Source organism: Scyliorhinus canicula, chromosome 16, assembly GCF_902713615.1.
Source record: "Scyliorhinus canicula chromosome 16, sScyCan1.1, whole genome shotgun sequence".
NCBI classification, from domain to species: Eukaryota; Metazoa; Chordata; class Chondrichthyes; order Carcharhiniformes; family Scyliorhinidae; genus Scyliorhinus; species Scyliorhinus canicula.
Genome location: NC_052161.1, coordinates 22,790,092 through 22,805,579, shown reverse-complemented (window position 1 = coordinate 22,805,579; position 15,488 = coordinate 22,790,092). Strand labels below are relative to the sequence as shown.

The following is a 15,488-nucleotide window of genomic DNA, read 5'->3' as shown; positions in this document are numbered from 1 at the left end:
TTGCTCGTATAATCTCCCTCAGACACTACTGGGCAGTGATAACCTAGCATAAGTCAGTGGGACTGATCTCACACTTGTGTACTCTCAGTGCAGAAAAATGGTTATGACAAGCACATTATGGGAAATTTAAGGTGCATTGCTCATTATTTTCCATCTATTTATTTTTCTGTGGAAATGAACAGACAGAGAGAGACACTGCCTCTACCACAAACATGAATTAGGGGGGAATTGTAAATTAGCCCTAGTGTCTTCAGGAGAAAAGGGAAGAAAATAGGAAATAAAATGTAAAATAAACAGTACTGTATGTGTTGTTTATGAGACAGATTGTAGCAGTCAAATTAAACATAATGTAAATTCAAGTCCTCATACCCATGGATCTATAATAGATATTTTCTCAGGTTCGTTGTCACCACTTATTCTTGGAAGTAAACTCTCTGATCAGGAGTCTACATTTGCTATCTAGTATTTGGTTAAATAATGATAGGATAAACCGTTCATTGTTTGTACATTGTACTATGATCGCATGTATGTTTGCACATGTGTCCCCTTGTCTTCTCAGAAAGGAGATTGTAAATCACACTCGTGAGGGTAGGCTGGCTGTAAACCAATAAACTGGTTATTTTATGTGGATGAACAGAAAACAATTTTCCAAAAAAATTATTTATCACTTATTGTGAACTAATATTGCAAGATCCATAATCTTGCTGCTAGTATGGGTTTAACGTACTGGAAAGTTACCATTCCTAACTAACTGGCACTAACTTCTCTAACAAGTGGCGCTTAATGTCTCAGATCTTCTCAGCGCTAGAAACTTTCGTCAGATTGCTTTTGTGCAAGCAAATTCACTGACTTGATCCTGATGCACATTTGTACCATGGTCTGCTAATCCTTGCCTTTTACAGAAATGTGCAGGGCAGCATCCCTTGGGTGAAATCCATTGGGGTAGAGTAGAGTCGGCGGAAGACAGGACATGCCCTCTTTTTATGGCATTAACTGTCGTATGATAAGTTCAAAGGTCCAGTTTGAACGCTGAGGAGTAGGTGGCTGAGTGGATGAATTGGTAAGTGGGTGAGTGAGTAAATGGGTAGTCAGGTCACAGTGTTTGTCTGGTGGTCAGGGAAGTAGTTGGTTGGGGAGCATAGATAGGTGGAGTAGTCGAGTGTTTGGAGGTGTAGTCAGATGGGATAATCGGGTCAGGAATGTTAGTCCAGTCAGGTCAAAGGGTAGTCGTGTCAGTTGTCTAGTTATCCAGGTGTTCAACTAAATTTTAATCTGGCTAACATTTCCCAGGTAACTACCCAGGAAAGTATTACAGAACTGTCCGAAGTCTCTGGCTCGAACTCAAGTTGGAGACATTCGTGAGGATCCCAAGGGGCAGGGGAATTGCCCATCAGAAGGTGAAACCTGGGCAATTCCAATGTAGGTCCACATGCCAGGTCTTCCATAGGGTCTCCAATGAGCATTCTTGCTCATATGCCCGGTCTCCAACGATCAGGAGCAAGATTTTCTGATGAGTCTGGTAGCCTCTGACTCAAACTAACTGCTCCTCTAGATGGAGAGAAAGAAAACAGCCAACTTCACCCTCCCTTGCCTGTGAACATTGGGGATTCATCGGCTGAGCTGTCACCAATGGCTAATTTGAATTACTTTTTTTATTGGGGTACTTGTAGTTCCAATAGAATTAATTCCGCAAAGCCTTCCTAAGGCATAGTGAATGAAAACACAGGGTACCAACTGCTCCAGGCTGTGCCAAATTGTTTCAGCATTAACCCATCATGCAAAAATAAGCAGTTTTAATGGTTCTCTCATTTTATTTCAGGATAATCCATTAAGATTCCAAAACCCTTGTGTATTGGTCAGAAATTTTGTACGCTGAGCCTGTTAGATCAACAACATAATGAAACCAAAACTTCCTTCTAAACCAAAGTAAAAAATTTAACATGTTGCACTTCTGTAAGTGAATATTTTCAATATGTCAGAAATGGAAACAGTATGAAGAGTCCATTATCTAACAATTAAATTATATGTCAAAACTTTGGTTCTCCCATGTGCATTTTCAACACGTTCATAAAAATAAATGTTATTTCTTTTAATGTCTACAGAAGTGTTCCAAGGATTTTTCCTGAACTGTTTGCAATTGCACGTTCCAACATATTATTTTTTCCCTCCCCTTCTTTCGATTCTCGGGACCAATTATCATTTCCAGCTCAAGAGGAATTCTGTGATATCTGGAAATGCCTAACTTGATTTTGATAGTGTGATAAAGTTGATTTGTAAATAATGTGAGGCTAGCTTAGAAGATCCATAATTGACTGACTGGCTTAATTAACACTTGTGGAGAGGTAGCGGATCCAGTGGTAGCGTACTGCGAGAGATGGTTCAGTGAAATAAGAGGGATATAAATGCATCTTGGTCTGCAGCATGAAATGGGCAATGTTGAATCCACAGCTTGTTTTCAATGCCCAATTTTTTTTCCCATTTAAGCCATGAGAAAGAAAATGAAGCAGAATGAAAAACAGGCTTCCAATGTGCTGTTGTCTGATTTACGCAATTGACCAAAATGAATGCATATGCCCAGAGGTTCAGGGAGAAGTGGAGAGTTGACACTGAACCAGTAGAGGCTAAGCGAGGAGTGCAGTGGAGATGAGTTGTGGTCTTGATTGCAGATCCAGTTTATCAGCAGAGCAGCAAGAAGTAGCGGTATTAAATTCTAAGGATCAAGGTCAGTAAATTCCAAGGAGCCAGAGGAACGTGATTGGTAAATGTATGGAAACAAGAGTTGAACCCCATACTCAGGCAGCACTGTGTGGACAGAGGGGTTAATCACTTGTCGGAGAAGTTTGACTATTGGTAATTAGTGTTGGGGTGAATGGCTGTGGCTTGTCAAGGACATCATTTGTGACCTGGAAGAATGAGGGGCGTGATTCTCCGAAACCTGGAGAAATCGTGAGGCTGGCGTCAAAAACGGGCGGGTTTGACGCCAGCCTCCGCCCCCCCCCGACCGGGAACCGATTCTGGTCCCCGGTCGGGGCTAGCATGCCGCGGCCGTGAACTCCGGCATCGCGGGCTTAACGAATTTCGTTAAGCCAGCTTGCCAGAGTTTACGACGGCTGACGCATCACATGACGTCAGCCGCGCATGCGCGGATTGGAAGACTCCAACCCGCGCATGCGCGGATGACGTCATCGCGCATTTGCGCGAAACCCGCGCATGCGCGGGCCGGGATGTCCCTCAGCCGCCTCGCGAATGGATACAGCGGGGCAGCGGAAGGACAAAGAGTGCGCGGGGTAAGTACCCGCTGCCTGCGATCGGTGCCCACCGATCGCGGGCCCATGGCACCCTTGGCACGGCAGTGGTACTGCCGTGCCAATCGGTGCCATGGTTCCCAAGATCCCAACTTTACGGCCGTTTTTACGAACGGTCAGACCAGGTGTGTTTGACGTTCCTAAAAACGGTCGTAAAGGGCTTGGACTTCGGCCCATCGGCCAGCTGAGAATCACTGCTCGCCGTAAAAAAACGGGAATTTTTTTCACAAGGACTGTGTGGTAGTCACTCCTACCAGTATGACTGTGGACAGATGTACTTGCAATGGGCAGATTGGTGAGAATGAGGTCAAGTATGTTTTTCTCTCTTGATGGTTCCCTCATAAATTGCTATAGACCCAGTCTAGCAGCGATGTGCTTTCGGACTCCGCTAAATCAGTAATGCTGCTGAGTCATTGACGTTGACGTTCCCCACCAAAGTGCATTCTGTGCCCTTGCCACCCTCAGTACTTCCTCCAAATGGTATTCAACATGGAGGAGTACTGATTCAGTCAAAGGTGGGACGGTACGTGGTAATCAACAGGAGGTTTCCTTGCCAATGTTTTACCTGATGCCTTGAGACTTCATGGGGTCCAGATTCAATATTGAGGACTCCCAGGGCAGCTCTCTCCAGACTGTAGACCACTGTGCCGCTACCTCGGCTGGCTTTGTCCTCCCGGTGGGACAGGATATACTGAGGAACGGCGATCGGGGTGCCCATGACATTAACTGCTAGATATGATTCCATGAATCTGACTATGCCAGGCTGTTGCTTGACCCGTCTGTGAGACAGCTCTCCCAATTCTGGCGCAAGCCCTCAGATGGTAGTAAGGAGCACACATGGTTGATATTGTAATTTCCGGTGATTAGCTTGATGCTGAGTCTGAAAGGTCATGACTGGGTTTGCGGCAGGTGGGGGAGGGAACTGTCAAGGGGGAAACGTCGCCTTCACTAACCTGCCTACCACCGATGTATCTGTCCATAACAGTATCAGTAGGACAGACCACCACACAATTCTTGTGGAGACTTTGTCCCATTTTCACATTGAGGGCCCCCTCCCATCGTGTTGTTTGGCACGCCCACTGTGCTAAATGGGATAAACTTTGAACAGATCTAATAATGCAATGCTGGGGATCCATTAGACACTGTGAGCCATCAGTAGCAATAAAATTGTACTCAACCATAGCCTGTTACCTCATACCCTGCCCCCCCGCCCCCACCGGTACCACCATCTGGTTTCAGTCCTTTTTCTTGACTTTGTAGCGGTTTGATATAACTCAGTGGTTTTTACGAATCAACTGCAATGCTATGGAACTGGAGTCACATATGAAAAATGAAATGAAAATCGCTTATTGTCACAAGTAGGCTTCAAATGAAGTTACTGTGAAAAGCCCCTAGTCGCCATATTCCGGCGCCTGTTCGGGGAGGCTGTTACGGGAATCGAACCATGCTGCTGGCCTGCCTTGGTCTGCTTTCAAAGCCAGCAATTTCCAGGCAAGGTGAGGACAGCTGATTCCCTTCCCTAAAGGCACTGGTGAGCCAGTTGGGTTTTTTAGGAGAATCAACAATGGTTTCACGTTCATAATTATACTTTTAATTCCAGATTTGTATTGAATACAAATTCCACCATCTGCCTTGGTGAAGTTCAAACCCAGGTCCCCAGAGTCTCTGGATTACTAGTCCGGTGACAATACCACTACCTCCACCACAAATGAGGAAACTACCTGAAGGACCAGCCGTCGGGAGGTAAGGCACGCACACAAGATTGGAAGTAGCTACAGAAGCTTACTGAGCAGGTCCAACTCAGTCTCGTGAATTGTTCTGAAGAATGAGTGGAGCAAAGCAAATAGAATTGGCAGCTACAGGAAGCAAACTGATAGTAACAAAGTAGTGATCCTAGGCAGTATTGAAACAGAATCCAGATCTGGATGGTGACCAGCAAGAATGAAACACAGCTGGCCCAGTGTAGAGTAAAAGTCCCAGCAAAGGAGAAGTAAGAATATGCAGAAGCGGGTCAGGTGCTAAAATGTTTAGTTATATGTTTAGCATATATGTTGCAGATCACATGACTCATTTGCAAAGTGAGACTTTTTTCGCACAATTGGTTCGGATCATGAATACGCTGCCTGGAAGAATGGTGGAAGCAGGTTCAATTGAGCCATCCAGGAGGGTATTAGATGAGTTCTCCAATAGGAACAATGTGCAGGGGTATGTGGAAAAGGCAGGGTAATGGCGATTAGTCACAATGCTCGTTTGGAGAGCAGATGCAGACAAGTTGGGCCAAACTGCTTTCTGCACCAGAACAATTCTGGTGATTCATTCACTTCTGGTGCGATCTGATTTATGTTCAATAAGACAATAGTGTCAGATGTGTATCTGAGACATTTCCATAAGTAAAACTGAACAAGGTGCATGATTGTCAAAGTTACTCTCAGAAATAGAAAATAATGTGCAGTCAGCTTTACAAATTGAAATACTGATTGCACCTTACCATTGCTTATGAAATATCCTATTTCTAACCCTTACTGCATAAGGTTAACTGAGATAAGTAACATTTGTTATTTTAAATCATAGGGAAATTAGTTGAAAGTTGCTCAAGCATAATTTTTACTTCCATTTGCAATTTCTCAGCAAAATGAATCAATTTGGAAATATATCATGCGTCATTTGTGTACTTGAGTACAGTCTATGACGGTTATAATGTAAATGTGTCTGAAGGTTCCCCTAATTTCAGTGATGCAATTCTTAACATAGTTTAAAAATAATACCATGTGGACAATACTTTATTTTTATTTAAATTGCCTAAGAAGGTGCAAGCCAAAAACTGGTTTTATTTTTATACAATTTCAGTGGTCCCAGCAACTATTCACTTTTTGAAAATAAATTTAGAGTACGCAATTCATTTTTCCAATTAAGAGGCAATTTAGCATGGCCAATCCACCTACCCTGCGCATTTTTGGGTTGTGGGGGCAAAACCCATGCAAAGACGGGGAGAATGTACCAACTCTACACGGACAGTGACCCAGGGCCGGGAAAGAACCTGGGTCCTCGGCACAGTGAGGCTGCAGTGCTAACCATTGCGCCACCGTGCTGCCCTAGCAACTATTTATTTAACCAAATTAATTCTATGCTAAGCTATTTCTCTCAGTGCATTAAAGTATCTGCAATAATAGAGAGAACTGTGTGAAAATACTGACTTCAAAACTTATCTCCCTGTGTGACTACATGCTGGAAATATGATATCAGGAAGACTGTGCAGAAGGATGGAATCTCCGCTTGAATGCAATTGCATGGATACATGTGGAGTCTCATACTCGGGATACCAATTAGGTGGTCTTTGGCTTTAGCTTATTGCTTCGAATACAGGAAATAGTTGCAACTATGCTAATGATCTGAATTAAAATAGAGGTCTTCATTTTGCACACCTTGCAAAATCATAGTAACATGTGGAAATCTAAACAAATTGCTCTTTTTAATCATTCATGGGACATGGCTATCACTGACCATCCCTATACAACTGATTAGCTTGCTGAGTCTTTTCAGGTGGAAAAGTAACCCACATCCCAGGAGATCATTCAGCTTCTTGTGGCCATGTTGGCCGAAAAAGTTATCCACCTAATTCCACCTTAAAGCTCTTGATCCACAGGTAATGGGACGACAACAAGGATTTCAGCCTCACCAACCTTTCAGGAAGTGAATTCGAGATCCCACTACCCTGTGGGTGAAAAGGTTTCCCCTCTAATCCCTCTCTCTTGTTATTGACCTTTCTGCTGACAGAAATAGGTTTGTCCGATTCACTCCATCTCAACCCCTCAAGATGTTATGCATCTCAATTAAGTCTTCCCTCAGCCTCCTTTGCTCCAAAATAAACACCCCTAGTCAATCCAATTTTTTCTCATTGTTAAAATTATCCAGTCCAGCGTTATCCTGGTAAGTTTCCTCTGTTCCCTCCAACGTGATCACATCTTTCTTATAATCTGCACAGAAAATGGCTGCAGGACCTTTTTTTAGATTGGGGCCTAATTATCTAATTGGATTCTGACTGCAATTTTCACTCTGAAATACACACCTTTTTCTCACACCAGCCAACAGAGGCTATTGGGCATTGGCACTGTGCAGATTACAGCAGCATTACCCAGACCTCATTGCCAATGCTTGGCTCATTTGGCATCCTTGCCCAACCAAATTCCAACCCTATTTAAAATTGCCCATATTTAAGTCTCCTTACTTGAGAAAGGACGTACTGGCGCTGGAGGGTGTGCAGAGGAGATTCACTAGGTTAATCCCAGAGCTGAAGGGGTTGGATTATGAGGAGAGGTTGAGTAGACTGGGACTGTACTCGTTGGAATTTAGAAGGATGAGGGGGGATCTTATAGAAACATTTAAAATTATGAAGGGAATAGATAGGATAGATGCGGGCAGGTTGTTTCCACTGGCGGGTGACAGCAGAACTAGGGGACATAGCCTCAAAATAAGGGGAAGTAGATTTAGGACTGAATTTAGAAGGAACTTCTTCACCCAAAGGGTTGTGAATCTATGGAATTCCTTGCCCAGTGAAGCAGTTGAGGCTCCTTCATTACATGTTTTTAAGGTAAAGATAGATAGTTTTTTGAAGAATAAAGGGATTAAGGGTTATGGTGTTCGGGCCGGAAAGTGGAGCTGAGTCCACAAAAGATCAGCCATGATCTAATTGAATGGCGGAGCAGGCTCGAGGGGCCAGATGGCCTACTCCTGCTCCTAGTTCTTATGTTCTTAATAGAGTTTGTTGCCCGATCTGAGCCTTACACCGCACACAGCCAAGTGAGAAGATAGCTGATAGACCAGGTTACCAGTAAATAGTTCTGACTGCCTGGTTATTTCTGAGCTCAATCAGAGTCCATTGGTCCAGTTTACCATCGGCCTACGTCCAACGAGTGCCATGTGCATGTTTGTTGTGGAATGGATTGTCTTTTCCCATGGGGAAGATGCATTTTGAGTCTAACTGAGATGGCTCTAATAGATTATAAATTGCGACAGCCATGTTTTCCAATGTACCTTGTTTTCTTTATTATTCTTTTCCACCTTACTGAAGTCCTCGCACTATAGATTTTGGTCTTTCGCCTCGGTTTCAGCATATTAACTTTGCCCTATGGGCCTGCAGTGCCTGCCAATCTGTTCTTTAATGGATGTACATTTTTGAGTTTAAACTTTATGTTCAAATCTCATGATAAGTAGGGCGCCCAGATCCATATCAACTTAATTGTAAAATGTAACCTGAACATTTTCTTAAACAAATTGATATTTTATCTCCAGTCAGCTCCTGGAGGGGGGAGGAATGACTGAAGTGTGAATGGTCAGTTCTGTGACATTCAATCACATAGCTTTACGGGTGGAATCTGTTCATAATCATTGGTAGCTTAATAATGAGTTTGCATCTGGTTTAGCGAATGAGTCTAAAACTAGCACCCCTTCCCAGACAGCCTGAGTTTTATTTATGCGCTGTTATGAAGAGGTAAACTGAGATTTATTATACATTTAACACACTATTTTACTTACCTGGAAAGCAGTTTCGGTGAGTTTCTGTACCCAATCATTGCAGTCAGTTCTCTCAGTTAAAAATGTGTACAGTTTTGAGGTTGTCTCCACTGAAAAGGCGCTTGAATCCTTTGAGCAGTTGTCTGCCACAACCTCAGATATTCTGACGCAATCGCTCATTCGAATTAACTTTCGGTCTATTTTCCTTGTCATCTGCCTCTCTGATAAAATTGAGCCTTCTTTGAACTCAAAGTACTCCAGGCGAGCCACAGAGTGAATGCTCTGGGAGTATAGGATAAGCCAAACTCTCTTCCATTTCTGGGTGGGAGGAAAAATGTGAATGTTAGTCCACATTGTAAGTTACAATCAGGATGCAAAACAATACGCTTAATTTGCAACAAGCTTGAGAATGTTAAAGTGAAGGACCAATCTCAAACCAGATGTACACAACGCTTATAGTGCTGTGAACCACTCACTCACACACTGACATTCACCAAATGGTAAATACATTAATGGATCCACTTGGGAAAGTGTACCTGCTGAATTATATTTGCATGCAGAAACTTCTTGCAGAGGGGCGGCCCAATTTATGTTTAATATGCTGGTCAAACACGCAAGTGGATCCCAAACCCACGCCGATATCTGTCACTGATTCGCAAGGTTTCGACGCAAAATAAAAAGGTCTAATTCACCTCCCTCTCGCCGGTGATATCGGAAAAATGTGCGTTTTTCTTACAATTATCCAGCACCGATATATCTGCTGTCTTACTTACGGCGCTGCGCTGTGTTTGCAAAACCGTGTGAATAATTGCAGTGCATGTTGTTAGTAATAAACAAATAAGTCAAAGTACAAATGCAGTCTCCAAAATGTATGTGCATTCCTAGAAATGTCCCTTTGGTTCGGAGATATATCTCCGATTATCAGTTTATTCTGATTTGTAAATTCAGGTCTATTGTGGATCAAGTCCCAGTTTGTCTATATCCCTGAGAATGAGTGTTAGATTATTATCCGTTTCTAACGCATTGTGCATCGGTGCATGGAAATAAATACCTTCCTAAACTTCTGCTGCTGCATGTAGAGCAGACCTTCTTTCACCGTGTCTTCCATGGCTGTGTATTGTAGCACAGCACAAGCTGCTGTTCGATTGTGTTGTGGCGGATATGCTTCGTTTCCGCTCTGAGTTTCCGTTAGTTATCAAATGCAAAGCAGACACCAACGGTATTGGGGGCGACACTGTATTTCCAGGTTTTTTAAACATTTAAATGGGGGTATTTCGGGCAGTAAAGCGGTGGTGTGTGGCAAAGATGTGTGTCCCTGCTAAATGAGCACTTTAGGCTTGATGGGGGCTTAGTAAGGGCAAAGGATGAAAACGTCACGGAATGCACTGACTTAAGTTTAAAAGTTTGGTTGGAGCGGACACTGCGGCCCTAATTTCTGATGATCATAATTTCAACTTTTCTTGCTGAACCGATAACTGAAGGTTCAGCACTCAAAGTGCTGATTAGGTACACTTTGCGTTAATCTATGGTGGTATCCACTTCCCCAGAGTTGCTCTGGTTGGCACACAGCTGCAGCAGCAATAACCCTGAAATGGTCAGTATCCCTTTAAGTGGTGAGTATCCTTTAAATAGGTTATTCAGGAAGGCCCTGCCTGCCCCTTGCCTGAGGTGTGGCGGTGCTCAGGTTAAATCATCACCTTGTCAGCTCTCCCTCCTCAAAAGGAGAAAGCAGCCTTTGGTCATCGGTGACTGTGGCAACTTTACTTACTCCCAAACAACTTATCCAGGTTTGGAGAGGAAGAGAATGTCAGTTGAAGTACTGGCCGCCAAACTGCCATGCAACCTCTTCAATGAGCACCAGCTGGCATTTTGGGTGGAAATCAGCTGCTTGGTGAGCATTCATGGGCATTCCTGACACTGGCTTCAACTCTGCAGGATAAATTGGCATTTCAGCTGAAGAGCCAATCTTGGGCACCTCTTTAATGCCTGAAATATTTGATGAAAGTCATATCCTAGTAACTCTCACCTTGGAAAAAGCTAAAATAAACACTGTATGAATAACTCATCATGATTCAGAGTGTAAGAAGTATACTTCGCTGCCACCAAGATATGTAAACATCACCATGAAGTAGTTTTGGGATTGCTGTAAAAGTGACAGTACATCTCCTTAAAACAATTGAGCGTTTGACCTTTTCCTAGGCCATCATTTTGTAGAATTGATAGAACAGCTGCCTGTTATAAATCTCCTGGGCCTGAGCTTGCGGGATTTAAAAAAAAAATAATTTATGGGATGCAGGCGTTGCTGACTAGGCCAGCATTTATTGCCCATCCATAGTTACATATACATAGAAAATAGAAGCAGGAGGAGGCCTTAAGGCTCTTCGCGCCTGCTCCACCATTTATCACGATCATGGCTGATCATCCAACTCAATAGCCTAATTCTGCTTTCTCCCCATAGCCTTTGATCCCATTTTCCTCAAGTGCTATATCCAGCCGCCTCTTGAATATATTCCTGTCAGGATTCTTCGACCCCCCTGCCGGGTCGGAGAATCCCCAGGGGGGGGCGGCGCGAATCCCGCCCCGCCGCCCCGATGCCAGCTGCCGGTTTTTTCTGGCGGCGGTTTTCGGGCGGGGGCAGGGTTCACGCCACACCGGGTGGGGGCCGTTAGCAGCGCCACCCCCCCCCGGCATTTCTCCAGCTCCCTGGGCCGAGCGGCCGTCCGTTTTTGGACAGTCCGTCGGCATGGTTTACGCGTAGTCCCACACAGCAGGACCTGGCAGGTAAGTTGGTTGGGGCGGTCCTCGGGGGGGGGGGGGGGGGGCACAGGGGGATCCGACCCCGGGGGGGGGCCCCAAGGTGGCCTGGCCCGGTGCAGGCAGGCCTGTGCCACGGGGGCACTCCTTTCTTCCGCGCCGGCTCCTGTTGCACGCCGGTGGTTCCCCGCAGGCACAAGATCATACCGGCCCTTCGTCGCATGCGCAAACCCGTGCAGTCCCTTCGGTGCCGGCTGGAGCGGCACACACCCCTCCGGCATCCACCTAGGAGGTGTGAAGAATTCCACACTTTCGGGGGCTGTTGACGCCGGTGTGGTTGGTACCGGTTTTCCCGTCGGCGTGGGAACTTAGTCCCCAGAAGGGAGAATCCTGCTGTAAATGTTTGAGCATCAACTACTTCCTGTGGTAATGAAGTCCACAGGCTCACTACTCTTTGGGTGAAGAAATGTCTCCTCATCTCTGTCTAAATTGGTTTACCCTGAATCCTCAGACTGTGACCCCTGGTTCTAGACACACCAACCCTTGGGAACATCTTCCCTACATCTACCCTGTCTAATCCTGTTAGAATTTATAAGTCTTTATGAGATCCCCCTCATTCTTCTGAAATCCAGCGAGAACAATCCTAACCTAGTCAATCTCTCCTCATATGACAGTCCCGCCATCCCTGGAATAAGCCTGGTAAACCTTTGCTGCACTCCCTCGAGAGCAAGAACATCCTTCCTCCGAAAAGGAGACCAAAACTGCACACAATATTCTAGGTGTGGACTCACCAAGGCCCTGTTCAATTGCAGCAACACATCCCTGCTCCTGTACTCGAAACCTCTCGCAATGAAGGCCAACATACCATTAGCCTTCTTTACCGCCTGCTGCACCTGCATGCTTACCTTCAGCGACTGGTGCACAAGGACACCCAGGTCCCGCTGCACACTCCCCTCTCCCAATTTACAACTGTTCAGGTAGTAATCTGCCTTCCTGTTTTTGCATCCAAAGTGAATAACCTCACACTTATCCAAAGTATACTTTATCTGCCATTGATTTGTCCACTCGCTCACCCTGTCCAGATTATGCTGTAGGATCTTTGCATCCTCGTCACAGTTCACCCTCCCACCCAACTTGGTATCATCTGCAAACTTTGAGATGTTACATTTTGTTCCCTCATCCAAATCATAAATATATATTGTGAATAGCTGGGGTCCCAGCACCGATCCCTGTGGCACCCCACTAGTTACTGCCTGCCAATTTGAAAAGGACCCATTAATTCCTACTCTTTGTTTCCTCTTTTGTATCTGTCCAGTTCACTTTGACCAGCACTATAATTAAAGTTTACCCAGGTGGCTTTATTAGTTGAACAAAGTAGGACACAGATATAATGCAACACACTTTATTAAATATAGTTAACCCATAAGTTACTCACTACACACACACAAGAAACACCCAGGATTCGACTCTACTACCCGCATAGATGGTTTGCTATGCTGCAGATCCGATCCTCGAGTCCCTTTGGTTCCTCTTTGTAAAGGTGATTCTCGCTGGCTGTTCCTTGCTTGCTATCTTCCTTCTGGTCTGGTCAAGGTCACCTCACACAGCAAGTTTCGAGTCTTTTCTTCAAATCTTTTACTTTGAGACTTTTGCTTCAAGTCTTTTGCCTTGAGTCTTTTGCCTTGAGTCTTTTGCTTTAAGTCTTTTGCTCCCCATCGCTGGTTCCATTCTTTGCTTCCAGTCTTTTCTCTCCAGATGTCTGGAATGCCTATTTTGTTTATCCCCCTGTCGTGACCCACCTCCTTTCTCCACCTGCCCTTGGCCTTCAGCCAATGGAGTCTCAGGAGGCAGGGTCTCAGTGCCCAATGGTCTGGTTGATGACCTATTGATAGGGCACCTGAGCCTGTCCTGGGAGGAACGATGATTGCTTGTTGGGATAACAGGAACTGTGGACAATAGGCCAGTGAATCTCAAGTAGCAATGATAATTACTTGATGGGTTATTCAGGGGCTGCTTTAGACTTGCCCCGGCAGCTTGTCTGAGTTCTGTATATTCGGATTCTGCAGGCTTCTGCAGACTGTGGTTTTTTAAGTGTCCAATTCTTTAATTTAAGATATGCAATTTAATCGGCCTTAAAACCTGATTATTACTACATCTCCCTGCCAACCGGTTTTCTATCCACCTCGATACACTTCCCCCAATTCCATGCACTTTAATCTTGCACAATAATCTCTTCTGCGGGACTTTGTCAAACGCCTTCTGAAAATTCAAATATATCACATTGACTGATTCCCCCTTGTCAGCTGTACTAGTTACATCTTCCAAGAATTCCAAACAGATTTGTCAAGCATGATTTCCCCTTCATAAATCCATGCTGACTCTGACTGATCCTGCCACTGCTTTCTAAATGTTCCGCTCTAAAGTCCTTGATAATGGATTCAAGAATTTTCCCCACTACTGATGTTAGGCTTACTGGTCTATAATTCCCTGTTTCCTCTCTACCTCCCTTTTTAACTATTGGAGTTACATTAGCTACTCTCCAATCTACAGGGACTGTTCCAGAGTCTGTAGAATCGTGGAAGGTGACCACTAATGCATCCACTATTTCCAGAGCCACTTCCTTCAGCACTCTGGGATGCAGATTATCAGGCCCTGGGGATTTATCCACCTTCAATCCCATCAATTTTCCCACCACGCTTTTTCTACTAATAGTGATCTCCCTCAGTTTTTCCCTCTCACTAAACCTTGCCTACTCCAACATTTCTGGTATCTGATTTGTGACCTCTTTTGTGAAGACAGAACCAAAGTATGTATTCAATTGCTCAGCCACTTCTTTGTCCCTTATTATACATTCCCTTGTTTCTGTCTGTAGGGGGCCTACTTTTGTCTTTATCAATCTCTTTCTCTTCACATAGCTGTAGTGTCAGTCTTTATGCTCCCTGCAAGCTTACCTTCGTGCCATATTTTCCCCTTCTTAATCAATCCCTTGGTCCTTCCTTGCCGAATTCTAAACTGCTCCCAATCCACAGGCCTATTATTTTTCTTGGTCAATCTGTATACTTCTTCCTTGGATTGGATAGTATTTCTAATTTCCTTTGTAAGCCAATGATTGGCCCTCTTAGTCATTTTGTTTTTATGCCAGACAGGAATGAACAGTTGCTGCAGTTCCCCCATGCGTTCCTTGAATGTTTGTCGTTCCCAATCCACTGTCATCCCTTTAAGTGATAATTCAATATTAGATAAGTAGAAATTTCCTCCAACTAAATATCTGGAAGACTGAATCCATTGTTTTTGGCCCCAAGCAGAAACTTCTTCCCCTGTCCATGTTTTCCATCCCTGGAACTGCCACAAGCTGAACAAAGCCACTCCCAACCTTCACGTTGTGAAAACACATCTGCTCCACCACCAAGATTGCCATATGTTTGCTCAATTCTGACCTTTCCTTAATTCATCTGCTTCTGAAAATCTCATTCATGCCTTTATTACCTCTAAGTTTGACTATCCCAGTGCTCGCCTGGGCGGGCTCCAATCTTTCATCTTACATTAGCCTGCAGTTCTGGCCTCCTACACATTCCTGATTCTAATAACTCCACCACTGGCAGCCTTGGTTTCAGCTGTATTGGCACTAAGTTTTGATTCCCTTCTCTAAACATGCCTTTATAACTCTGCCCTCTCCTCTTTTCAGATGTTTCTGAAACACTAGCTCTTTAATCAAACCTTTGGTTGTCTTTCCTAATTCTCTTTCAGTGACAAAATATGTTTTTCATTCATCACATTCTTTTAAGTGCGTTGGGACATTTTACTACATTAAAGTAATGTATAGATGTAAATTGTTGTTTTTTCAGTGATAAATTTGATTTGGAATGTTTAATTTTAGTTGGTTTTAATTCTTCTGAACAATATCTTGGCCTCTGTTCA

General features: G+C 44.3%; 1 protein-coding gene across 2 annotated transcripts in view; it reads right to left on the bottom strand.

Annotated features, from left to right (window-relative positions):
* Positions 1 to 10,030, bottom strand: part of LOC119979719 (docking protein 1-like) — an 83,906-nt gene extending 73,876 nt beyond the window's left edge. Inside the window, exons 1-2 of one of the 2 annotated variants that reach the window (XM_038822289.1) lie at positions 9,868 to 10,030; positions 8,838 to 9,134 (exon numbers count right to left, since the gene is read on the bottom strand). In XM_038822289.1, the coding sequence (XP_038678217.1) occupies positions 8,838 to 9,134; positions 9,868 to 9,924 (354 nt within the window). In that variant the 5' untranslated portion in view covers positions 9,925 to 10,030. Of the gene's footprint in view, positions 1 to 8,837; positions 9,135 to 9,352; positions 9,628 to 9,867 lie in introns of those variants that run through there. The other variant, XM_038822290.1, reaches the window with a different exon arrangement.
* Between the last annotated feature and the right edge of the window lie 5,458 nt (positions 10,031 to 15,488).